General features: G+C 36.5%; 4 protein-coding genes and 1 pseudogene across 8 annotated transcripts; 4 read left to right on the plus strand and 1 right to left on the minus strand.

The window, feature by feature from the left end:
• Positions 1–4,346: 4,346 nt before the first annotated feature.
• On the plus strand, positions 4,347–6,567 carry LOC103337837 (uncharacterized). 4 transcript variants are annotated; one of them, XM_089041579.1, is made up of 3 exons: positions 4,347–4,498; positions 5,321–5,495; positions 6,250–6,567. In XM_089041579.1, exons 2-3 carry the CDS (start codon positions 5,344–5,346, stop codon positions 6,311–6,313), a joined length of 216 nt encoding a protein of 71 aa, XP_088897705.1. In that variant the 5' UTR covers positions 4,347–4,498; positions 5,321–5,343; the 3' UTR covers positions 6,314–6,567. The 4 variants fall into 4 exon arrangements, with proteins under 4 accessions (XP_088897705.1, XP_088897704.1, XP_088897707.1 ...); XM_089041578.1 differs by having other exon boundaries at positions 4,360–4,515; XM_089041581.1 differs by having other exon boundaries at positions 4,379–4,498; positions 5,318–5,495.
• A 1,022-nt stretch (positions 6,568–7,589) lies between these two features.
• Positions 7,590–8,407, plus strand: LOC103337838 (DUF538 family protein (Protein of unknown function, DUF538)). Its single transcript, XM_008241003.2, has one exon. The coding sequence runs from the start codon at positions 7,767–7,769 to the stop codon at positions 8,229–8,231; it is 465 nt and encodes a 154-aa protein (XP_008239225.2). The 5' UTR covers positions 7,590–7,766; the 3' UTR covers positions 8,232–8,407.
• Positions 8,408–9,676: 1,269 nt separating this feature from the next.
• Positions 9,677–11,121, minus strand: LOC103337839 (DNA-binding protein RHL1-like; annotated as a pseudogene). The gene is made up of 5 exons (XR_016122268.1): positions 11,078–11,121; positions 10,825–10,995; positions 10,691–10,738; positions 9,906–10,196; positions 9,677–9,816 (listed from the first exon to the last, which is right to left on the minus strand). The product of XR_016122268.1 is annotated as a DNA-binding protein RHL1-like (transcript).
• Positions 11,122–14,395: 3,274 nt separating this feature from the next.
• Positions 14,396–18,275, plus strand: LOC103337843 (esterase/lipase/thioesterase family protein). Its single transcript, XM_089041872.1, has 8 exons — positions 14,396–14,876; positions 15,007–15,135; positions 15,412–15,543; positions 16,100–16,242; positions 16,328–16,425; positions 16,519–16,707; positions 17,212–17,264; positions 17,880–18,275. Exons 1-8 carry the CDS (start codon positions 14,481–14,483, stop codon positions 18,090–18,092), a joined length of 1,353 nt encoding a protein of 450 aa, XP_088897998.1. The 5' UTR covers positions 14,396–14,480; the 3' UTR covers positions 18,093–18,275.
• Positions 18,276–22,133: 3,858 nt separating this feature from the next.
• Positions 22,134–24,681, plus strand: MGL (methionine gamma-lyase). The gene is given in 3 exon segments (XM_008241005.3): positions 22,134–22,829; positions 22,832–23,050; positions 23,952–24,681. Coding segments are annotated over 3 exon segments (1,377 nt in total). The 5' UTR covers positions 22,134–22,249; the 3' UTR covers positions 24,530–24,681.
• Positions 24,682–25,732: the final 1,051 nt, after the last annotated feature.

The raw sequence follows: 25,732 nt of genomic DNA on the forward strand, positions 1-25,732 counted from the left end.
GGAAATAAGGTTTTTTGGTTTTCCTCAACAATTTTGTCTTCAATTTGAGTGTGCCAAAAACAATAATGCAGCAAATGATGTCTCAATAAATTTTTTTTCAGTATATTCACAATTTTTTTTTTTGGGAGAAACAATTTCATTTTAAGCTCACTAAATTTGTTTGTGTTGTTACGAGTTGGATCTCGTATCTTGAAATGCTTATACATCATTTGATAAACAAATTCAGGGTGTAACAACCCAAACTTAAAATTACTATTTAACTATTAATTTATTAGTAAAATGTTTTCATACCATTGATATATATATATATATATATATCCATGTTTTTTTTTTGAATGTAAATTTACATTGTTTTACAACAAGAGAACCAAAAAATTAATTTTCATTCCCATCTTATTTTAGATGTTACTTTCATTTCGAACCCTAAACCTTGAACACTCATAATGTGCATTAAAATATTGTAACATCCCACATCGATCAATGGAGAAGGGGTGATGTGTCTTATATGTGCACATCCACATCCATCTAACACGAGGTCTTTTGAGAGCTCATTGGCTTTAATCGTAGGAACTCGAAGTTAAGCGAGTTAGAGGCCAGAGCAATCCTAGTATGGGTGACCCGGAAAGTTGGTCGTGAGCTCCCATAAACAAAATCGTGAGGGCGGATAGGGGACCGCGGACAATATCGTGCTATAGAGTCGATCCCGAATGTGACAATTTGATATCGAGCCACTCATATAGTGCAAGTGTGCGAGGGCGTCGGACCCTAAGGAGGGTGGATTGTAACATCTCACATCAACCAGCGGAGATGGGTGATGTGCCTTATATGTGCACACTCGCATCCATCTACCACGAGACCTTTAGGAGCTCATTGGCTTGAGTCGTAGGAACTCGAAGTTAAGTGAGTTGCCAAAGCAATCCCAAGATGGGTGACCCAGGGAAGTTGGCGTGAGCTCCAGAAACAAAACCATGAGGGCGAGAGGAGGCCAGCGATAATATCGTGCTTTGGCGTTGCCGATCCCGATATGTGACAAATATCTTCAAAACTTTTCTTTCATGCGAATAAGGAAAACCATTTGTATCATATTTTGGAATTTGTATGCTACAAATTTTCCAACTTGTTATGTTATTTCAGGACCAAAGAAATGTGTTCTTCTGAGTTGTCAAACATAAGAGGAAAGAAAAAAATTTAGGATATCAAATCTACCCCCAAAAAAAAAAAAAAAAAAAACCTTTAGGACATCAATTGAGAATGTATAACAAGTACACTATTTTTCTTTTACATTGATCCCTGGCTTTTTTACTCCTCCCACAAGCACTACGATCTGCACAATTGTAACGTTTCATTATGGCATGTCTCATAAAAGTGAATTACTTCAACAAAATAAAGGGGAAAGAAAAAAAATATATTTATTAAGCATACAAAAGTCAAAAGACAAGTTGGGTTTATATTATAAGTGGGATTAAGATGGAATTACCTCACATGGCACACAAAATAGACAAATGAGGAGACAAAAGCACTCACTTATTATGCCAGAAGAACCCACATGCCCCTTACTCTGTCCTCAACCCAACTCAAATTCTAAAATTGAGATTGAATTTTCCTAATTTATTTTGGATTTTATCAAACATCTAAATATATTTTTCAATTGAATTAATCTGATAATACTTATATGTTCATATACAAATATATTTAAATTTGAAATCCTAAATGTTTATAAAATAAATAGAAATCTTGATTATAATATTTGAGGAACAAAAAAAAATCAACTATATGAGGAAATTCAAGAGGAATTTTATAATTAATGAGATCTGATTTGTCAAAGCAAGTTTCAACAGCCTAAACTAATTTAATAAATGAAAATTAACAAAACAAAACATCAAAACTGTGAGTCATTTTATATATCCATAAATAAAAAAGGTGGGCCGATGCAAGTAACTAAATATTTAGGTCACATTAAGGTATAGACAGAATTGGGCATCTGGGATTCTGCCACTTGGAGGTTCAAGGATGATGCATTGATGCCGCGTACGCTTACTTTTTTTCTTCTTCTTTTTTGGTGTGTCCTTTACGAGGGACCAGGGGTCCAGATTCCACGATGACCAAACCCAAACCCATGATGAACCAAGGGCCCCACTAGTAAGTTATGGGCTGGGCCCACACTGAATCATCAAGTCGTTTGTTGGAACAGGCATGAGATTCCGAGACAACCAACCAACTACTTCTTTTTCGGCACTATTAATTCAATATCCATGATATTTTTTATTTTTTTTAATTGGACATTTTGATGTACGGACATGGAATAGATAACCCGGGACGGGCACGGTGCATTAGCCAACTGGTCTTATTGAATCAAATCAAATCAAATCAAATTATTAGATAATATAAATATCTCAATCTCGCTTTTATTTATTTGTGTCTTATACATTATTTGAACTTAAAACTTACAACGGTATGTCATTATTGATTTTACCCGATATACATGTCACAAACGCACACATTATATAGGATTGAGCTTTCAGAATATATAAATATTAAGAGTTTTTGTTTAGTACATATATCATCATAGCATAGAAATTTATAATAGATATTTGTGGGACAAGAAAGCACCAAAGTTTGGTGCGGTCATTGTGGAGGGGATTGGATAACATGCCCCCAAACTAAAGCCATTGATTCCGAAACCATTATCTCTCACATCCCCTTTTATTTGGCAAGATTTTACACGTTAGTTACCGAATGCAATCTTCTTTGACTCTCTTTTTGAAACTGTAGATTCTTTCTTATCTTCGTTCCCACCACCACCACATATTTCTGATAAAAATATTTATTTTTCTTTGTTCATAAAAGGAAGAAAGGAAAAAGGGTAGATTTCAGATGTAACAAGTCCACCTATTTACGAAACCCTATCATTTTTGCTACCCAGCGATTTTTCATAAACAATCCCAAAATTATAGCCTTTCAATTTTTTTGAAATCCCTAAAATTTCTCTAGCATTCAAAAGTTCAAAACATTCACACACACACACACATATATATATATATATATATATATCATATCCTAAACCCTAATCCGTATGTACATCAACCCTAAATTATTATGTTTTTTACTTCTCTTTGATTGAGCCATGGCAGTGCAAGTCGAAGATTTTGAAGTCCATCACGAGAAGGATAGCATGGATTTTTACGTGTTACTCCTTGAACCAGACTTGCTAGGACGTGCCTACCAACCTTCTTCATCATCGCCTGCGGCGCCTCAATTTCTGATCAAGTTTGACTATCATATCAATCATATATACTATGACATTGGTTCCTCATATGATATAGGAACCGGTTGTAACACCACCCTCGTCCACCAACATCAAGAAAAACATGAAAAAATAGTTGAACTTGAGAAGCCTGTGTTGAGGAAATGCGGCAAGTCGTACGAGTTTCTTTCTAAGGTGTTGTCGACGATTGGAATCAAAAGAGGATCATATGATAATGGCGGATTGCATGATGAAATAATGAGTGGGATTATAAAGTGGGGTGCCAAATTTCCACCGCCAAAGTTGTCCAAGGAGAGTCCAGAGCTGTGGGGGCTGTATGTTTATATTGGAAAAGACCATGACATGTATCGCTGTGATGAGTGTTTAATGGCTAGGGTTACGAGGAAATCAATGGCGAGCAAGGGCATGGTGTCGATCAAGAAGGTAGTAAAAAATGTCTCAATTCCCCGATATCGATTGTATTGAAGAAAAAAAAAAGTTATAGTGGGTACGGATGAAAGTGAGTACTGTTTTATATGGAGATGACTAAGAAAATTTCGTAATTAATTGTTTTTTTATAGTTGGTCGTTGTGGATAGATGAATTTATATTAATATTGTAACCAAATTTGTTGTTCCTTGTTAATGTGAATTGGTTGACATACATGAGATCCTTTTTGGTTTAACATAGACCTTCCACAAGTGATCTAGCTCGCTGCAAAAAGAATTGGGAAAATATAAAAATAAAAATTAAAGTGCATCCTGCCTTTTGTTCACCAGCTCTAGTCGAAAAATTTGTGATTTTGGGTCACATAAGACTTGAGAAGAAGAAGAGGCTAATGAATATGTCATCACATATGCATATATCATTGAATTAATTAAATTTCACCTATAATAAGAAAGAAAGAAAAAAAGAAAAAGTCTCTCCTTTTTCAGTATCGTCACAATCCTAGCCAACCGACCTGTTTTCAGGATGGTCCAAGAACCCAAGTCCAACAGTTGGTTTTGAACCATGCGCAGGTCCATTTCCAAAAACCTCAACGGGCCTTGAAATGACAATCCATGTTTAATCACAAAAGACCCAAAACCCAAAATTCACATTGATCCAAAAACCTTGGTGCACTTTAATACGATTTTACAAAATAGTAAATACACAAAGTCCCTCTTCTTCGCCACGACCGCATTTTGGCGCTGCTGACTCTCAGTTTTCTCCCGAAGCTATTCTGTCAGGAGCAGTCCCAAGTTTCTTCTTCTCGGTACGAACAAATCTTTGGTAATCTCTTACCCACCATTTATTTATGGGGTATTTATTTGTTTATTAATATTTAGACTTAATTTTCTGATTTCATTTTAGATTTTAGTGCTGATTTGTTGTCGTTTCATGTGATTTCATTCAAGTAAAGGGTTTCATCAAATAATAATAATAATAGTTTTTCAGCGGCCATGTTTTCCATGTTTACACTGAACCAGTTGAGGTAGGGGCTATGGGTTCCATGTTTACATAGTTGAGGGGCTAATTTACTCTTCTGTTTGTCTCTGAGTGCACTTTTTTTAGATGGGTTCGTGTAATTTGGGAGTGTTCATAACTTCATATAGCCCCTACATCATTGTGAATTCTCTAGGAAATAAAATACTGCCCTTCCCTTGTTATTTGTATAAAATGAGTTTCATCTTTTAGTCATCATATGCTGTTTTGTGTCTTGGGGCTATACATGCGTTAATTTCCTAATCACCCGAAATAAAGCAGGAGGTTTGTTTCTTTGAAGATTTGAAGTTGCTTGAATAGAAAAGAAATGTTAACCATGAAGTCTGGACCTTGATTTTAACGAATCCTCACTTGGGTTTTATTTTCTTAGCTGTTTTAAAAATAAGATATGTCAAATTTCCGACATATTTTTTTTATTGTTTTTAATACAGTTTTCTTGGTACAAAAAGGATAGTGATATTCCTGATACTCAGTGAATCATTCAACTTAATTCAACTTATTGGCTAAGTTAGATAAGACTTGGGTTTTATTATTTTGAACTACATTTAACAGAGTGCATTCCAAATCATTTCTGTCATTGTATTGGAAGTAGGTTTTGCAAGAAACACAAGAAGTATGGCTTTGACAAACTTCATACTGACTGTTGCTGGTGTAAGTGCGGTGGTTCTTCTGCTGAGGAGTGATGTGAAGCAATCAGCTACCATCTTCAGGCGCAATGTCAAACATATCCGTAAGTGGCTTGAAGAAGAATCTGCTAATGCCCCCAAGTAATCCTCTTCTCATTTTTCATTTTCTTCTATTAAAAAAAACTTTCACTCTGAAAATTGTTGATATGTTTGCATAGTAGGGACACAATTTTGTAAAATTTTTGGTAGTTCATTCTAATGCAAATGTTTCATGAAGATGGTTCAGCTTTACTGTGCTAGTTACATTCTTAAAATGGGTAAGGGTTGTGATTCTCTGTAGATTGCAAGTTGCAACACTTGATATGCTTTATATTCAGATTGGATGAGAATTTATGATGTTATCATGAATCATAGTTTTCTTTTATTTTCTCTTGATATTGGAGAAGTTGGGGGTTAGTAAGTTAGGAGGCCCAAGAGATGTACATTTGACGGGGTTTGAAGGGTTTAGTCTTTCGTGTCTTGGATGTATTGGATTATCTTACTGACTAGGCATATTTGAGATGATACTCATTCCATTGTTACTTTCTTTTGTTCTTGCTTTTCAACATTGAGCCTCGTTCTTATGGTTAGAGTAATACTCTGTTACTTGGTTCTGGCCTTTGTGTCCATGGTTTTAAAAATAGACCGATATTGATTTGTTATCAAATGATGGTGTAAAGTTGAAAAAAGTTGTCCAGCCAAACTTGGACAATCCGAAAGATACCACTTACGTATGATCTTGAGGACTCAATGAATTGTGATATGAAATTTCCTGTTTATTATCATGGCAACAATTTCCTCTGCTTTCTCTTGCATCTCAAGAGACATTAATATGACTTAATGGATTTTCTCTCAGAATCACCAAGGAACTGGAATCAAAAGTTTCACCAAAGGAGATCCCCAAGGAGGACAAGCACTAGTGTCGATATGGGCATCCTGGGTTGTTCACAACCGTTGGCTATTCGTTCCTTTTCTTTAGGAATAAGTCTATGATCAATGCCTGGATTTTCTGTTGATATCTTGTTTTTGGTCTTTAGATTTACGAATATGTAACTAGTAATTACTGAGAAAGCTCTGTATTTTTGTAACTAGTCATACGCGTAGTTGTTATGACTTTATGTTGAGAAGACATTCTGGTTTACAATAGAAGCCTTACCATGTTTTTTCCATAAAAGCCTTCCATCATGTCCACTGAATAAGATAGAACCTTTAGCTTTTTCCTAAATTTCAGCACTGAATGTGATTATGTGAATGCATTTGGCACCTAAATTGCCTGTTTGAGAAAGAAAGAAAGAGGTCCAATTTTGCCTTCAATCGAATAGTCTGATTTCAACATATATTCTCTTTAGTTCAGCTCCCTGTCATACAATTGCCAGAATTTAACCTATTTTCGTGTTTCTGTTTAAAATTCATTCAAACATACCCAATGCCAAGCAAGTTCTCTCAACTTACTTCTAGACACCAGCTGATACAGCAGAATGAAATGACGTGTTTATGTGGTTATATTTGATTGTTTGGAATTAATTGAATTATGGTTAGATCTGTCACACTAGTTGATCTTATGTCTAGCAATACAAGTGATTGTCAAAGCTATATCTGTCACACTAGTTGATTGTTTGGAATAAAGTGATTTGTGATTAGATAGAAATTGAACCATTTAGTTGGTTCATCCAACCGTTTATTGAAAAAAAGGTCCAACGACGTGGTTAGTAAAATGTTTGACATGTAATGCCTCAAACGACTATAGTCTCGTTCAGTTGTGGGATAGAGACAGCCGGCCGATAGATCGGCAAGTATGGTCAGGCGACGGTCTCTCTCCCACAACTACAACTACAGAATCTTGTAATTAAAGTTCTTTCTGAAACAAGAAAGGAACACAAACTCTTTTTGAGTTGTAGGAAAGCCGTGGGGTATGGTTTTGGTATCCAATTTATTAACTTTAATCTAGCAGTACAACCATACAACACGCTAATTAAAGTCATGTTTGCAAAATCCCTCTCCTTTTTAGATCCTTAATTAAGCTAACTGGTAAGCACACAACACAAACAGACAAATGAGCAAAGCTAAGTCGTGAGCAATTAACCATAACACACGAAATAGGTGAGGGTGAGGACATCCCACAAGACAATGACATGTACTCAAAATTCCCATTGCCCATTTTGGTGAACAACCCAACTCCTTCAAAAACCCCACAATTCAGCTCAACCTCCACCCAACAACTTTTTAGACCCTTACCTAAATGACCTCCTCTCTTAACACCATCTTAGCTTAATTATATATTATATTATAACTCAACCCATCCATAACACACCTGCAAAAGCTTTTAGCCCTCCTCCTCCATCCAAAACTCTGAACATCAAAATTTTCTTCAAAATGGCTAGTAACAAGCAGCTGGAAGACAAGCGTGCAGGTGCAGAGATTGTTTACGGCCCCGAAGATTGCTACCGCCACTCCATAGACCTCCTGGAAGAGCTAGGGTTTCCCAAAGGTGTCCTGCCCCTGCAGGACCTTGTGGAGTGTGGGAGGGTGAGAGAAACTGGGTTTGTGTGGATGAAGCAAAAGCAGCCATATGAGCACTTCTTTGTTGGGTCCAATACACGTGTCAGCTATGCCACTGAGGTGACTGGTTATGTGGAGAAGTTGAAGATGAAGAAGATGACTGGGATTAAGAGCAAGCAGGTTTTTCTTTGGGTCCCAATTTCCGACATGAGCATTGACGACCCGGCAAGCAAGAAGATTGTCTTCAAGACCCCAGTGGGGATTGGAAAGTCTTTTCCAATCACAGCTTTCATGACTGAAGAGGAGAAGCAGAAGCATTTGGAGAAAGTGAATGAATAGTTAAGCAAAGGTTTCTTGTGGTCAAAATCAAATCAATCTGGGGGTGGTTATGCAAAAATAAACATTTACTGGGTACTTAATTTTAATTTAAAATTTTCTTTGTTATGTTATGTTTGTGTTCATCTCTGGACTACGTATTCAGTAACATATTATATGATGCGAAGATTTATTTATCATCACATTTTCAATGTACATTTTAAGTGCACAAAATAATCACAAAATAAAACAACATAAAACTCAAAAAAGAAAGGAGCAGGAAATTAAATTGGCGTGAATTGCAATTGGAAATCCCCACCTCAAAACATTTGTTGGTAACACAAGAATGTCATTTCATTTCTAACTCTTCATGAAAATGACATGAAAAACATTAGCTATTCCTTATAACCTGCAAATTACAATTCAACATCTAGAAATAACTCACTGAAGAAGAAATTTTTTGCACGTATGCTAAGATGTAATAGGTCGGTAAGGTCGAATGGCTTCTCACATGTGGAGTCAAGGCGGATTTTGAGAATTAATCGACCATAGTGCAAATTAAAATGGTCACGGCACGCCTCATGCGATGATAGAAAAATAGAGAAATATAACATAGATGTTATTTTGTATTCAAAGCCGTCAAATGTGTGGAGTTTTATATCAAATTATCAATGTGATGAGAGAGAATGAGAGAAATGTGAATACAACCATAATCAAGTCCCCCAAAATTTTCAAACTAGCATGCTTCCCAGATGATGAATCAAGTCCCCCAAATTTTTCATATTCTCCTTCACTTAAGTGAGTATCGCTTCCAAAAGAATCATCTCCAGAAGAAGCATTTCCAAAACTGTAATACCAAAAATGTTAGAGATAAATGGAAAGGTAAGCATGATACATCATCTGCAATTAATCGGTGACAAAACGAGAGTTCACTGAAGCATGTGTAGACACATCACAGGAAAGTGTGTGCCTTCTGGATGATCAACAAGCACTCTCGTTTCTTTTATTATTCTTCAGCAAGAAGAAAATATATCAAAATGGCTAATTATCTATGATAATCTAACTAAAGGTACCACAACATATCATGGACAGAATCATCTAAAAGTTTACATACTTAATAGAGGTATTTAGTTATATATCCATTCTTGGCACTAGTGATATCCGTAGAAGCTACACGACATTCCCACACAACAACTCATCTGCTGAAAAGCAATGAGTGCATTCATGTCTTCAATAAGTGACTTCAGAATGGACATTGGGCATCAGTGCCCTTTGTAACTATTTGCAATATGTTCCATCCCTTTTTTTCCGTTTTTCTTTTGGATGATAAGAACTACTTACTCATAGGTATATCAGACAGGTCAGAAAAGGCAAATATGGTAATGCAGCACAAATGTAACTACTTGAATCGTTTTCCGGCAGTTCTTGCTGAATGTCGAACAGGTGTTGCTCTCATCAAATCTTTGTTTCCATCATCTGATACATTATCTTCAACCTTAACATTTGGGGAATGTTCTTCTACATATGTAGTTTCATTTTTATGATCACTTTGCTTGTTTGCAGATGTTGAACCCGCAACACCTTTAAAGTCATATTATGCGTGTTGTCCCTGAAACCAACAAATTAGTGAGAGTGGATCATCAAAAAATGATATGTACATTCTATCAACACGACAGACCTATATGAACAGAAACTAACCTCAGTAAGTTCCTTAGGGAAATCAAGTTGGGCTTCTTCAGGGTTCCCAGCTTGTGTCCCAATCCAACAAGCATCGGAAAATACGATCTGGGACATGAAAATCAAATGCTGGTATCTATGTGTAAAAAATCCCTTGAGAAGCTCAGTTTCATATAACAAGCACGACCACAGACAAACAAAATGAAAGATGCAGATTCGTTGGAAAGGGTACCACACTCTGTAAGAAGAACAAGAAAAAGATTCTAGGTGGAAGTTGTATGAAACAATAGCTTTGAAAATCATGTACACAAAGTATTAAAACACGCAAAGAAAGAAGAGTTGGGAGAATAATGGTACTTAGTATGAAGACAATGAAGACATGCTATTTCAATCAACCCAAGAAGATACAAGAATGAATTTCACGTAGTTGTTTTGCCTTATGAGATGCAACTTTCAGAGTACAAGTTTTCACGAAATATCAGCTTTGCAGTTGTTTTGCCTCATTCTCTATCAGTTACCAGTTAAAAACAAGTAGCAAATATAATTTATTCAGACGTGCAACTATTCACTCCTAATAATACTCAAAAGAAAATCATTAGAAAATAGAAAAGAATTCAAAAGATTGTATCAAAATAACCTTTCTTCAAATTTATATCATGGTTTAGAGTTGTGCACTGCCTATGAACAAAACGGTGTAAGATATGCATTTTTCTACGAGCCCAAATATATTTGAAAGAGCAACTTAACAATCAATGCGGCAAACAGACTGTAGAAAGGCGCTGACCATATTATCAAAGCAATCACACTCTTCCCACCACTAGGGACACAATAGTCCCAAACAACTTCATCCGACCCTGGAAAACCTCAAAATTTTAATTTTTCTCAGAAACCAAACAAGCAAAATAAAATTAGAAAAGGATCAAGGATGAAAGTAGTAGACCTGAGGGAAATCGAGGTACAAGACGGGGTTCTTGGTGCCCAAATTCTTGAGAGCACGGATCTTACCGGCTCCAATGGGGGCAAGGAGAAGAGGAACCTGTTCTTTCGCTCAGATTTCTTGAGAATGTCTTCGCCACTGGCCAGTGTTTGAGGGGCTGATAGGTGCGTGGGGCTTTAGCAGGGACCTCTAAGAGTAGGTTGTTGGAGAAGGCGCTTCTTCTTCGATGACGAGGTTCGCGCCATTTTGATTCCACCGGATATTTCTCTTTGTCTCTCCGTCTGTTCCTCCCACTATCATTTGATTGCAACATTTCTATCGCCGCATCTGATATTGATTTGTAGCTTCGGAATGATACCCTTGTAATTAATATATTTACAAATTTATAAATAAACTCCTATCGCCGCGCGGCTATACTCAGGTCCCTTTTTAATTTTTTAATCAATGGTATAGCCGGTCGGCTATACTTACTGTTTCTATTAAATAAATAGTCTCGCCGTGCGGCTATACTATTTTTGGCACGTGGTGTAGCGGGAACTAGGGGCGGGAGGGTAGTGTTTTTCTAATTATAAATAGTATAGCCGGACGGCTATACTCTGATTTTTTTATAATAAAAAGCGCATCGCCGAACGGCTATACTGAATTAATAAAACGGGTATCGCCGCGCGGCTGTACTAATTTTAACACGTGGCGAAATGGGCGATATTCGCCAGCGGGTCCTTTTTTTATTTTAGAAAGAGTATAGCCGTGCGGCTATATACGGATTTGTTTATATAATATATTTTTTTAGAAGTTATCGCTGCGCGGCTTTACTGGGTCGCTTTTTAACAAAATAAAAATTTATAAATGTTATAGCCGTTCGGCTATATTGTGAGAATATAATCTGTTCAAAGAAAATATAATTGTGTTGGTTTTCAAATTTTTTTAATTTGACCGTATAGCCGCGAGGCTATACGCGTATATGTATTTAAGAGGCAGCTTGTACACCATGCGGGTCCTTTTAAAAAAAACTAGTATTTTTCAATAATACTTCTATTTTCCATACACTACTCAATTATTAGGTCAAATACACGTTTTTTTCAAAAGCAAACATACAATACACATATTGTACATGTACGTACATATGTATTTTTTTATGTTTAATACACATATTTTTTTACAAAATTTTCAATAATTGACACAAAATTTACTTATTATACATATAATTTTCACATATTACATAATAAAAATAATTTATATATTAAATATTTAAATAAATTATATTAAAATATTATATAGTAGCTAAACTTTTCGATTGTAACTTGCCAAAATTTTGCCAAATAAAACATATGCATATTTTATTCATATTTTTTCCATTCTATATGTTAATAACTATGAAAGAATTTGACAGGCTAAGATTATTTTTTACTTGTTGTAAGAAGAATGCAAATTGGAGATTTAAATATAATATATTTTACTTTTTAAATATAAGATATTTAAATAGTATGGCCGCATGGCTATATTATGTTGTTTTTAAAAAATTTAAATATAATAATATGGCCACGCTACAATAGTCGTATTTTTTTTTTGAAAAAAGGCCAAGGCGCTGGTCGGGTCCTTTTAAAAAAACAAATAAGTTTTTTCCTTGATTTTCGTTTATCGATAATAGTAGTTTAAAGTATTATCCCTTACTATTAGTCCATTACCCAAGTTTCTATTGTCCATTTTTTATTTTTTACTTTCTGGAGTTATAACCCGTATAAAAAATTTGGCATTTTACCATTTAATACTCGTATTATATAAGTGTGTATGTATTTTTCAATAATACTGTAAATACTTTGTCAAATACACATATTTTTTTAAAAGAAAACATACAATACACATATTGTACACATGTGTATGTACAGATTTTTCATATTTAATGCCCGTGTTTTATAAAAAATAAATCAATAATACACACAAATTTCATTTATTATACACGTACTTTTCAAATGTTATTGAATAAAAATAATATATATTAAATATTTTAATATAATAATATTAAAATATTATATAGTGACCGAACTTTTTAGTTGTAACTTGCCCAAATTTTACCAAATAAAACACGTACGTATTTTATTTATATTTTTCTCATTCTGTATTTTACTAACTATGAAAGAATTTGAAAGGTTAAGATTATTTCTTACTTGTTGTATAGCCTCGCAGCTATACTCTTTATATTATATATATTGTGATCCTTTCTTTTTCTTTTTAATAAATTTTCCCCTGATTTTTGTTTATTAATTATAGTAGTTTAGAGCATTATCCCTTACTATTAGGCCATAACCCGAGTCTCTATTGTGCCCTTTTGAGTTTTTACTTTCTAGAATTATTACTCGTATAAAGAATTTAGCATTTTATTATTTAATACTCGTATTATACACATACGTGAGTATTTTTCAATAATATTTTCGTTTTTCATACACTTTTTAAAAACTCGATAAAATATTTTGTTAAGCAAACATACATTACATGTATTATACACGTACGTACACATTTTTTATGTGTTAATACACGAGTTTTTTTTTACAATAGGTGGATATGTCATCTTAAAACATTTACAAAAACAATCTATGCCTTCTCTAATAATAAGAAAGTGAATATTACAGTACACGATAGAAATGCAAGCAATGTGTCAATTTTATACTAGACTGGATTGATTGGGATATAACTAAATTTTAAGCAGTTGTTTGGTGCAGTAATACCAAGTTGAGATTCTTTGGATTGACACAAAAATTGCAAAATAAAAAAATTACAAATAAATTTATAAAAATTATAATAATGCCTACAAATCAACCCAATTCGCATATCCAAGAGCAATCATAATTTTAACAAAATTGACAAACAATGGCATGCGAAATATTTCATTTACAAAAACAAAACAAAAAAAGCTCAATGTGTAGATATGATACACTGAGCTACTAAGAAATGAAAACAAAAATATATCTTAACTCAATGTTTCCTTCAAATTGTCTTTTCATGGCAATTTTTTCTCGAGAAACAAACAGAGAGAGAGAGAGCATACGCCAAGCGATTCTTATAATGGAAAAGCTTGGCCAGATTGACGAAAAGTGGTGACAATCTACATGACGCGATCTTGCTGCAATTCCTCCATGCCTTGATCCCTTGGTCTGCGCAATGCCGATGTTGCTGCAATTCTCAAAGAAGAGAAGAGAGAAGGCATCAAACCAGAGGAGGCGCTCGCTCTTGCAAGACGGCGCAGTTCCTAAACCCACGTATGGGCTTAGGTTTCATAACCTTAGTTATTTGGGACTTGGGATCTAGATGTCTATATCCAGTCTGAGACACATTTAAGCGCACCAAACAATGGTTAGGATTCATATCCAATTTAATTAGAAATATTCTATCTAATCTAGCCCACCAAACACCACCTTAACACTCTCATCATCATCATCCCATGGGCCTTGCATTGCACAGGGTAGTTCTTTTTAATTTTTAATTTATTTATTAATATGCCTGGAGTTTATATTAAGTCATCAAAATTGTAATAAAAAGTAAAACTTTATTTAACCATTTCAATTATAATTCTCAAGCAAAAAAGAAAGAACACATTTTTTTCAGTCTCTTTCCAAAACTCACTCGTCTGCTATCCATTCGCTATATACAAAACAAACCAACCAATGGCCAGAGCATCCTTGGGCTATTCTCCTCCACCTCTCTCCAACTTCCGCCACGTGTCTAATCTCCACAACTACACTCGCCTCGCCGCCTCATCCGCATTCCACGTCAGCTCAGCCGCCGACCCGATGGCCCACCCGTCCCTCGAAACTCTCGGCGGGGCGCTCGACCTCTTCCTTCCCGCCCTCAGCTCACTGACCCGACCCTACAACCCGTTTCCCGTAATCGGGTCGAACCGCCACATGGAGACCATATTCGCCTCGTTCTATAGATCGACTCCCGACGTCAGGCTTCGCCGCGAGTGCCTCCGAACGACAGACAACGGCGCCGTTTCGCTCGACTGGGTCTCCAGGGACGACCGCCTCTTGCCTCCCGACTCCCCCCTCCTCATTCTCCTGGTTCGTTCTTACATTCTTTTCCTTTATGTCCTGTTTGTTTGTTCCCGGGAAAATAACGAAAAGGAAAAAAGCGGAAAAATTTTGAGTTAAAAATTGAGGTTTGGTTTTTGGGTAATGGATGGTGTTGCAGCCAGGTTTAACTGGAGGGAGTGATGACTCGTATGTGAGGCACATGTTGGTTCGAGCCAGAAGTAAAGGGTGGCGGGTTGTGGTGTTCAATAGCCGTGGTTGTGGTGGTAGCCCTGTAACAACTCCTCAGGTACTCTCACTTTGGCCAAATCAATTTTCTGTGTTCACACTTGTGCTAACTAATTGAACCCAATTCATGCTTGTTTTTGTTTAACTGTGATATAAGTTCAAAAAAATTTCCTAGCAGGGTGTACAATTTGTTAACATTGATACTTGTAATGGAATTGTTGTTCTTAAGTTGCAATTGTTTTTTTCTTTAATGGGGAGCTTTATGTTGAAGATTTGAACTTTTTGATGTGCCTTAAGCCAGCTTTGTGATTGGTTATTTTATGACGCTGATATGCAGTTCTATTCGGCTTCATTTTTAGGAGACATGCGTGAAGTAGTGGCCCATGTTGGTAATCGGTATCCAAAAGCTAATCTGTATGCTGTTGGTTGGTCTCTTGGTGCTAACATTCTCGTTCGGTATTTGGGTCAGGTATACTTTGTGATTGACCAATTGCTTTTGAGATTTCTGTTCGTCGGATCGGTGACTTGCACTAGAATTGCTTAGTTCGTCTGGCTCATGCTTACTTGTGTTGCATATGTGCTGTAATGCACTGGTTAGCTTTAACAATGTAGTAAGTTTAGCAATCTATCTTGTTGTAACAAGCTGTGTGTTTTTTTTTTGCTCAACTCAATTCATCAATGTATTTAGGCCCAATGCTGTTTGTGCTAGGAAAATAGAAACTCAAAAAATTTTGTTCAGCAGAAAAGAAATTTTTTTCTTGATTTAGTGGGGCCATTAAAAGGGTGGAATACTGTACATGTATTTAGTCAACCACTCTGTATGGACTTGGGATGCTGGGATGCAAATACAGAGTTCTTTTCAGTCTTATTTGTGCGTGGATTAAAGTTCCTATGACTTCGAATGTTTCTGGAGGTTAATGATAAACACAAGCAATACCAGGGCCTATCCTTTGCACCAAAATTTACTTTAGCCTTTTCTCCTCCAATTTCATTTTATTTATATTTCAATCATGTGGTACTTGCAGGAATCTCATGCATGTCGTCTTTCTGGTGCTGTGTCGTTGTGTAATCCTTTCAATTTGGTCATTGCAGACGAGGACTTCCGTAAGGGCTTTAACATCGTTTATGACAAAGCTCTTGCAAGTGCTCTCTCCAAAATTTTCAAGAAGTAATCCCATGAAAAATTGATTTATGTTCTCAATTGTTATTCCAGCTTGAGGTTGATAACCCAATTTTCTGACCCTACATTTTAGGCATGCTCTACTCTTTGAAGACATGGGTGGTGATTTTAACATTCCATTGGCTGCCAATGCTAAGTCTGTCAGGGAGTTTGATGATGGACTAACTCGTGGTATGTCCTTTGTGTTCAAGAACCTTTTTTATTTTGGATGTTATACCATGACATTCATCTTCTGAGAACACCTCCTTTGGTGAAAACTTGCAGTTTCATTTGGTTTCAAGTCCGTAGATGACTACTACTCTAATTCCAGTAGTTCCAATTCCATAAAGGATGTCTGCATACCATTGCTTTGCATTCAGGTAATCTATCTCCAGAACATTTCATTTGATTTAATAGACATTACTGATGTTGAACTGTGCAAGTTCTGGACGCTTTTTTGTTATTTTTATGGTTGAATTGATAAGGGATCTGTTATATGCATATATCAGACACATAGAGCCTGGGCATATATGTTCACCTCTGTCTTTTTCAATACCATGCTTGGTAGGAATGATAGAAAAGAGAAAGGGAAGTAAAGATGGAAAGATATTAGGGAAGGGGGAGAGATTATCAATTCTTGGAGTTGGCTTGTTTGAGTGGAAAGGAACAATGGATGGCTCAGGAACCCCTAGATCCAGCATAATCTATCCCTATAAAAATGGACGAATTAGTGGAGGGAAAGATGAGCATATTAATCACACGTTATGAATTGTATAGTTGTTATACACAGCTATATATTTTCTTTCCTTCACTCCTCTTTTGCCAAACAAGAAGAGGACAAAAAATCACTTCTTTCCTTCCTTGTGATTGACCTCATCCATCCTTTTGCATGCATGCCCTTTCTATTAAAAAAAATAGTGTTCATATTTAGTGAATCTCAAAAATTTGCTTAGACTTATTATTCTTAATTGTTTTCAGGCGGAAATGATCCAATTGCTCCGAACAGGGGAATTCCTCGTGAAGATATCAAGGTTTGTGGAGTCCCCTGAGCTAGATACCATTCCTTAATTTATGTTCAACATGAGTGTTTAATTTGATTTTTCCAATCTAATTGAACATGAGTCCCAAATTTTGAATGCTAACTAATGTGACAGATGAGAGTGACATGATAAAAGTAAGCAGGACCAAGTATAAACCACTAAAACACTGCCCTATCAGTTGGTGTCAAGATTAGGGGATTTATGTCGGTGCGTAGAGTTTACTCATTTAAAATATAAAAATAATGCATTTATTTCCAAATTAATTTGAGTTTGCTTTATTATCTTTCTCCCTTCATGTAATCACATCTGACTCAGTGAAAGTAAAACAACATTTGTTTTGGGGAAGAATAACCATGGAGGGACTGTTCTAGACTGGACATATACTAAATGAAATGAACTGGAATGTCCCGTAAAAGGCTCTACAAAATACTTTAAAGGACCCCATGTGCTTGGAATTTATAGGAGGGTGAAGGAGCATCAAATGAGTCAACCATTGACCTAACCTTGTGGTTCCCTCTGCATGTGAAGGATGTTTCTTGAAAATGTTTCTGTGTTCTCCTATCCCATCGGAACTTTAATATAGTATATCCCTTGCTGTTGTTTCAGGACAATCCAAACTGTATGTTGATAGTGACACCCAAAGGTGGCCATCTAGGGTGGGTTGCAGGTCCTGAAGCTCCATTTGGAGCTCCCTGGACTGATCCAGTTGTCATGGATTTCCTTCAGCATCTGGAGAGAGGAAAATCTGGAGCCCTTTCCTCTAGTAACTCGGAAAGTGAGCAACGACGATTGGAGGGTTTGCACCAATTGGAAGTATAGTTGGAGATAGATTCATTCTTGCATCTTTTATCTCATTGTAGTCTTAGGAATGCGATGGTACTTGGCAGGCAATTATGCCTTGGATGGTTTTATTGTTTTGACAGAAACTTTCATGAGCATAAAGATCTTGCATTCTTTCCTTCTTAATGCAGTGCTTATGCATGATTCTTTCATCAGCAGAAAGAGAATTGCATTTTGTGTTTTCTTTATTTACAATTATGGATATGAGGAAGAAAGGCGTTTTGCCTTCTGTAACACAATGGTTTTTAACAGAGATGAAAATGATGTTATCCAAATCCATGCCTTTGATTACCATTTAGCTCCATTTTAACTTTTTTTTTTTTATGTCAAACAGGCTGGGAATCTCTGTCTTGTTCCCAACATGCCAAAGAATTATTAGGTGCTTTTTGTTGGTGTGCCCTTGCTATTGGAACTTGTTTTCATTGGTTTATTTATTGGTAGTGAGCCCTTGCGTCATTGCTCTTGCTTTTCTGATATTATTATTTAATAAGATTTTTGTTTTGGTATATAATAATAATATCTATAATTAAATTATCCAATCTAATGGATAATCTTGTCGCTTTTCAGCCATGAAGTTGGGCACGCGCAAAGCCACATCTCAAATGTAATTTCTTCTTCCAATTTCTTTTTCTAAGACATTATTTCTAGTTTTTTAGATTGACCAACAGAAGCTAAGTTGATAATAATCTTCCCTTTGAATGGTAGGATGACCGAATTCAGGGCAGTACATGTAGGGATGAATTTAGACGATTTCCATAACTTAAGCTTCAAACCCAAAAAAGAGTGCCAATTCAAATTTTCTATCTTTCATTATTTGGGCTAAATGAACTCAAACTCAAAGGTGATGCTATTTACAAATCACAACTCAACATGTTTTTCTCACCGTAGATCAGAACTCCCCAAAATGAAAATTTAAGAAAGCCGAATGGGTTTAACTCAATGGAAAATAATATTGACTTGCAGATCGATGTCTTTGATTTGAACCTTACATCTTAATTGTGTGTGTATATGAGAAAACCCCTCTCCTATATAGTTTAGATTATCACTTGTATAAAAAAAAAACAAAATTTTATTGTTTAGGTATATTGAACCACGAAAAAAAAGTATGTGACAAAAGAACTGAACCCGAGCACATGAAGTTGATGTCTAGATTTATGAAGAACAATATTTTGTCATCTTGCCCTATTCTAATAAACAAGCCTTTTCTTTTTTGTGTGGGTATAATAATTCGGGGAATAATGGGGGCAATGGGACCCACAACTCATGTGCTATCATCAGTGTACACGTACTCTTCCCATGTCATCCAACGCTAGTTTCCACAGATCGAGCCAAAATTGATACGTCTTAATTTGTAGTCCTTTTCGTCTCTGTTTACTTGATGTACTTTCAAATAATATATTGCCATGTTTCGGATAAGATGCCAATTAGGATTAAGAAAGTTGGAGATTACAAAGTGGTCAGGTCCCATCCCTTCACCCATCTTATCTACATTTGTTTATATATGGTATAAAGATGGAATTAGATACACACCTTAAATTCCATTTTTAACATAATAAAGAAACTTCTAACCTCTTATAAATTACAAAATTATCATCGATTTATTAAAACAAACACTATCCCAAAATCTTATTAAAAAAATCCAAAACACTTAACAGGACATCAAAGTTAATTTAATAATCAAAATTAAATTCAATAAGGTTAGCTGTCATTTTTGAATTTATTTATAGAAATTAAATAGTGTAGAATTTATCTATATTATTAATGCTAAAAATGTGTATATGATTAAATATCTCTATAGAATCTTCTTTGTAAGGTTTTATTTGTTAAAAAAAAAAATTAAAGAAAGGAATTCAGCTTTGGGTTGTGGTATTCAAATTTGAGAGTGAGAAATGAACGTCCACTATTCAACATGTCTATGTTCATAGCTTGACTTTTCCATATTGTTTGAACATGGATTGTCAATTCCCTAGCTATCATTTGTTAGTCATCATTTTTTTTGGGATGAAATTTGTGGATAAGTAGCGACATCAACAATGCATTAACAAAAAGAGTGCGTGCCTGCGCGGCAATCCTAGTTGTTTGCTACCTAGTGGATTTTTCTTATACGCACACGAAATGATGACAAGATTACGATTTATGAATATTAATAAGAATTTTGGAGGATTTAATCATAACATTTTTTTAATTCTTTAAGGGTTTGTATAATAAGAAACGGGATTCTCTTTGTTACATTACATGCATGAAGAAAATCTGTCATTATAATTTTATTAAATAAAAAAACCTTATATATTAATATTATACATATCATGTAGTGACCATGGTGGTGGTGGAGATAGAATTTTGAGAGGAATGAGGAAAGGTGGATGACATTCCAAGTCGACAGGAAAACGAGTTGTCTGACCAAATAAACAAAAACAAAGATTTGCAGTTTTTGTGTGAAAAACTTCTGCCTTATCCCCTCTTTGGGACCATGCATGCTTTGATACTGCGTGGAAGAAAATCATTGTCCGTACGACATGCGTTTAAAGTCTTCGTGATTAAATTTTGAACTTTATGTCATGCTCATGCTCACGAGTCACAAGCAATATAACGACCAGTCGTCTTTGCACAACAGAAGAACAAAAAGGGGGGAGAGAGAGAGAGAGAAGAGAGAGAGAGATCTGGAATATATCCCAAGTGAGAGAAACATAAGTGTACGAATCCATATTATGAGCCAAGTTCTTTTAGCCTTAGCTTCCTCTTTGGGGTTGGTTTGGTCATGATGACAGGGTCGTCCTTTTTTTTACTGAACCACATATATGTACATGATTAAGTTCCCAGTTGCTTGGAAATTTCCAGAATCGCATGTTAATTTGGGATTTGAATGTGGACATGTCTAAAAGCTTAGTCCTTGGTCACAAAATTCCCCAAATAGAGAGAAGATAAGCTTCACGGCCACGTTTGCATAATTAGATGCAAAAAAATTTCTAATACCACCTTAATTAATTTGGGGAGAAGGAATCAAAGGCGGGATTTTCTCACTATATCATATCATATATGTAATATGTTAGAAATCTAGATAAAATTAAAACGAGTTAGGGCCACCATTTCTGGTTATATTTTGCTGTAAACAGTAATTATGGTTTTGATAGATGTAGAGAGGAGGAACGAAAGTAAAAGAAAATCAACGACAAAGAAGAAAACAACGACAACTATTATTTTTTATTTTTTAATAAAAAAATTTAAGGGGAGATTGACTACTCTCACCCCGAACGCCAGAGCATCAACGACTATTATTTTAGGTTCACCTACTTTCTTTCTTTCTTGTACATATTTTAATTTTATCTTTTCAGATGAGATCGTTTTCTCCATGATAAGGACCAGATTAAAACGTGTAGATTCTGACCAACAAGATAACAAATAATAAAACGTGTGGATTGCACTTTGAATATTAATCATTCCACACCCACTTGACAATTTATACTCGCCAAGTCTTTGCAAAATTTTATACGGCCAAAAAACAAAGAACATGCTCGATCGAAACATCATCATTTTCTACCGCAAAAGTTTCTACTCTCGATTCACGAGGAGGCAATAAAAGTTGATGATGACATAAACAATGAACGGTATGGATAAACTGTAAATCAATATTCCTAATCCTATATAACAAGTAATTAGCGCTTGATACCTGCACCTACCCTCGAACTATTTTTGTCCCACACAAATTAGGACAAGAAATTAATCACTTTCAAGGACCGTATAAATCCTTATTCTTACATGACTTATACGTCTGTTTTCTTAAACTTTGAACAGAATAACGCCACCCTTGAATTCAAAGTTGTAAAAGAAAACGCATACACAAATTATACAGCAGTTAAAGAAGAGGTTTTACATGGCACTCTGAAAACCAAAAATTGACCAGATTCACTGTACCTTTCATCCATGGTTCCATCTATAGTAACAAATCATCAATTTCACTGTCCTCCTCCTCTCTCTCTCCCTCTCCCTCTCCCTCTAGGCTCTATATATAGAAGATAACCTCCCGTAACATCCCCTAAACCTAACCACAATCTCCTCCTCCTCCTCCTTCATCCTCTTCTCTTTTTAATTTTTGCCAAACACCCCCTAAACCCAAATTCCGATCACCAATCAAAACCATGGCTGACACCAAACCCCAGGGCTTTGTTTTCCCCACCAACAACGCCACCTCCAAGAAGAGAGCAGAGCGCGATGACATGGACAACGACGACTACGTGGCCGCCAAAAAGTCCATGTTGTTGTCCTCAGCTGCGGCCGCGGCCTGGGACGACCCGGCAGCGGCATTTGCCAGCGCTCGCCATGAGTTTGGCGAGCACGGCGGTGTCAACATGTCCATCGAGGCCTCCGCCACTTTCACCGTGATGGAGCCAGAGACCCTCCGCAAAATGTTCTCCGGCGAGCTCGGCGCCGACCGGGACTTCTTCATCTACAGCCGTCACTTCAATCCGACGGTGCTCAACCTCAGCCGTCAGATGGCTGCCCTGGAAGGGACCGAGGCTGCCTACTGCACGTCCTCCGGGATGTCCGCCATATCCTCCGTCCTGCTCCAGCTCGTCAGCAGCGGGGACCACATCGTTGCCTCCAGGACCCTCTACGGTGGGACCCACGCCCTCCTGACCCACTTCTTCCCCAGGGCCTGCAACATAACGACGACGTTTGTGGACATCCACGACATGGATATGGTGAGGAATGCGATCGAGTTGGGAAGACCAAGGTTCTATTTTTTGAGGGCATGTCTAACCCGACTCTGACGGTGGCCGACATACCGGAGCTGAGCCGAATCGGGCACGAGAAGGGTGTCACGGTTGTCGTCGACAACACCTTCTCTCCCATGGTTCTTTCTCCGGTGAAGCTCGGAGCCGACGTGGTTGTCCACAGCATTTCCAAGTTTATTAGCGGCGGTGCTGATATCATCGCAGGTAAACAAACATATTTTCTCCTAATCATTTTTTTCCCTTGAGGTTTTCCAACTAATGTTTTCCAACCACATAGTAAATCACATAATTAACAATTTTCTTTCGCTTAAAAAGTGTGACCTTAATAATACTACATTGCTGATCATATCTCTGATAGTGTACGGTGTTATGTAAATGTGGTTCTAATTAGTGTTAATTTTATATGACACGGATTGTGATTCGTAAATATGGTACGAAATTGATATTATTGATGATGGAATATAGGGATGAAATAGATGGTTACAGAAAAGTTTTGGGGTTACTTTTTGCGAGGAAGAGACATGTTTCATGTGAGGCTGTTGCTCTTTTCCTCGTGATTCTTTTCTGGCAATACTTCGATAGCAATCAGGCCAATATGTTTCTGTTCGTTTTTTGTTTGCTTGTGTTTTTTCTTTTTCTTTTTCAGGTACAAAGTTAAAATGTTTGTTTGCGTGTTTTGTTAAGGACTGTGTTTGTTTGGTTTCGTTTTCCCGTCTGCACCCAACTTCGTGGCTTAGCATGGGTGGAGTGAAGGAGTTTGAGTATGAATTGTATTCTTCCTACTCCAAGAATCTTTTACGTGATCCTTGATTTGATTTTTTACCCTTTGTCTTTTGTATGGACTGCAAGATTCCATCTGATATGTTTTTACAAAAATAAACAAAATTGAACGAAAAATAAAAAGCATTAGGATTATAATATAATTAGTCAAGTCTTAGTCAGTTTTCAATCAAGAATCAAGGTAGCTATCAATTTAATAGAACATAACTACCTATGTTATTTTCTCTTAATTTTAAAAATAAAACTAATTGGCAGGTGCACAGGGGCTATTTATTATCATTTGCAACAAATTACTAAATTTTTATCGCATCGAACTGGTACACAGGTGTGGTGTGTGGGCCAGCAAGCCTGGTGAACTCCATGATGGATCTGCACCAAGGGTCCCTGATGATACTTGGGCCCACAATGAATGCCAAGGTGGCATTTGAGCTGGCTGAGAGAATCCCCCATCTGGGCCTGAGGATGAAGGAGCACTGCAACAGGGCCATGGTATATGCAACAAGGATGAAGAAGATGGGCCTAAAAGTAATTTACCCAGGGCTTGAAGACCACCCACAGCATGAGCTGCTCAAGTCCATGGCAAACAAAGACTATGGGTTTGGTGGGCTCCTGTGCCTGGACATGGGCACAGAGGAGAAGGCCAACAGGCTCATGAACCTGCTGCAAAACTGCACCCAGTTCGGGTTCATGGCTGTGAGCCTGGGCTATTATGAAACCCTAATGTCCTGCTCTGGAAGCAGCACCAGCAGTGAGATGAATGATGAGGAGAAGGCTCTGGCTGGGATCTCTCCTGGTTTGGTGAGGATGTCAATTGGGTACATTGGGACATTGGAGCAGAGGTGGAGCCAGTTTGAGAAGGCAATCTCTAGAATGCAGGATTCTGGGTTGTTGAATAAGAAGTGAAGAAAAATGTGTATTTTGTCAAGTTTTTTTTCCCTTGGGTCTATGAATAATTAAGTGTCTTAGGGCAGGGATGTGCTTGGTGTCTTGCTCTTGTAAAAATAGTTGTCCCCTTTGCTCAATTTCGTACCATGAATCCTAATATGCTTTGGGTAGCTCTAATGTTTCTATGGTTTTTACCTGAATGCTTTTCAACCAATTTTCTGCACTACCAAATTATTTTAAAAACTGTCACCTTTTTTAAAGAAAGCGATAACTATTTTAATATAGGACAGGCATATTGCCTTGGCAATTGGCTTAACCCATATATACTATACATTGTCACACTTTGATGTAACGTTACTAGTTTACATGAACATGTGGATATGCCTAATAGAACTTGTGGCTATGCCTAATAGAACATGTGGTGTGGGTATTGCATCATCACATGGTGCTTCTGGCCAAATGGGCCATATTTTGCCTTTGGTTGCTCCAATTTTGCTTCCCTCCTTGATTTGGCCGTCTGTTAGTTGAAGACATTATTGATTTTTAGGAATGCATCATAGATGACCTAAGGCCAGACGTTGGAATGTGAAAGGCTTTGGGATTGATATATTTACATGTGGTTGCACAACCAAGTACGTACCAATCTTTTCGACCCAACAAATAGAGAATATATTTAGTCGTATACCTATTTTTAGCATTAATAATATAGATAAATCCTATATCATTTAATTTCTATAATTGATAGTAGTTTTGTAATTTATAAAAAATAAAGAGCCTCTTTGTTATATTGTAAATGAGCTTTGGGTGTGTTTCTAAAATCCATTTCATATAAGGTTTTTTCATAATTTGGGTCATTATATTGTGTATAATAATGAATCCCAAAAAGAAGAAGGTACGTGCCAATCTCCTATAAATAAACACAGGAAGCTTTTTATCGAAGAACACGGATTCCACACCTCAATGATATGTCATATACATATGTGGTAGGGTCTGATTGCAGACAAAGGGCATATTTCATTTGTAAGATCCAAAAGATGAACAATCTCAAATCTTACTAAATCTTGTCATCGAAAACTTGTTTGCAAAAGACGATATGCTCAAGGTTCAACAATCAACGTTGATTGGCTGGTGCCTACACGACAATTATATTGCCCCATCTACAGCCAAACGACAAACATCAACTGAACCCCAGATATTAATTGAGAAAAACGACCCTACGTT

The sequence above is a fragment of the Prunus mume genome, linkage group LG7, assembly GCF_029339155.1.
Source record: "Prunus mume cultivar Tortuosa linkage group LG7, ASM2933915v1, whole genome shotgun sequence".
Classification (NCBI taxonomy): domain Eukaryota; kingdom Viridiplantae; phylum Streptophyta; class Magnoliopsida; order Rosales; family Rosaceae; genus Prunus; species Prunus mume.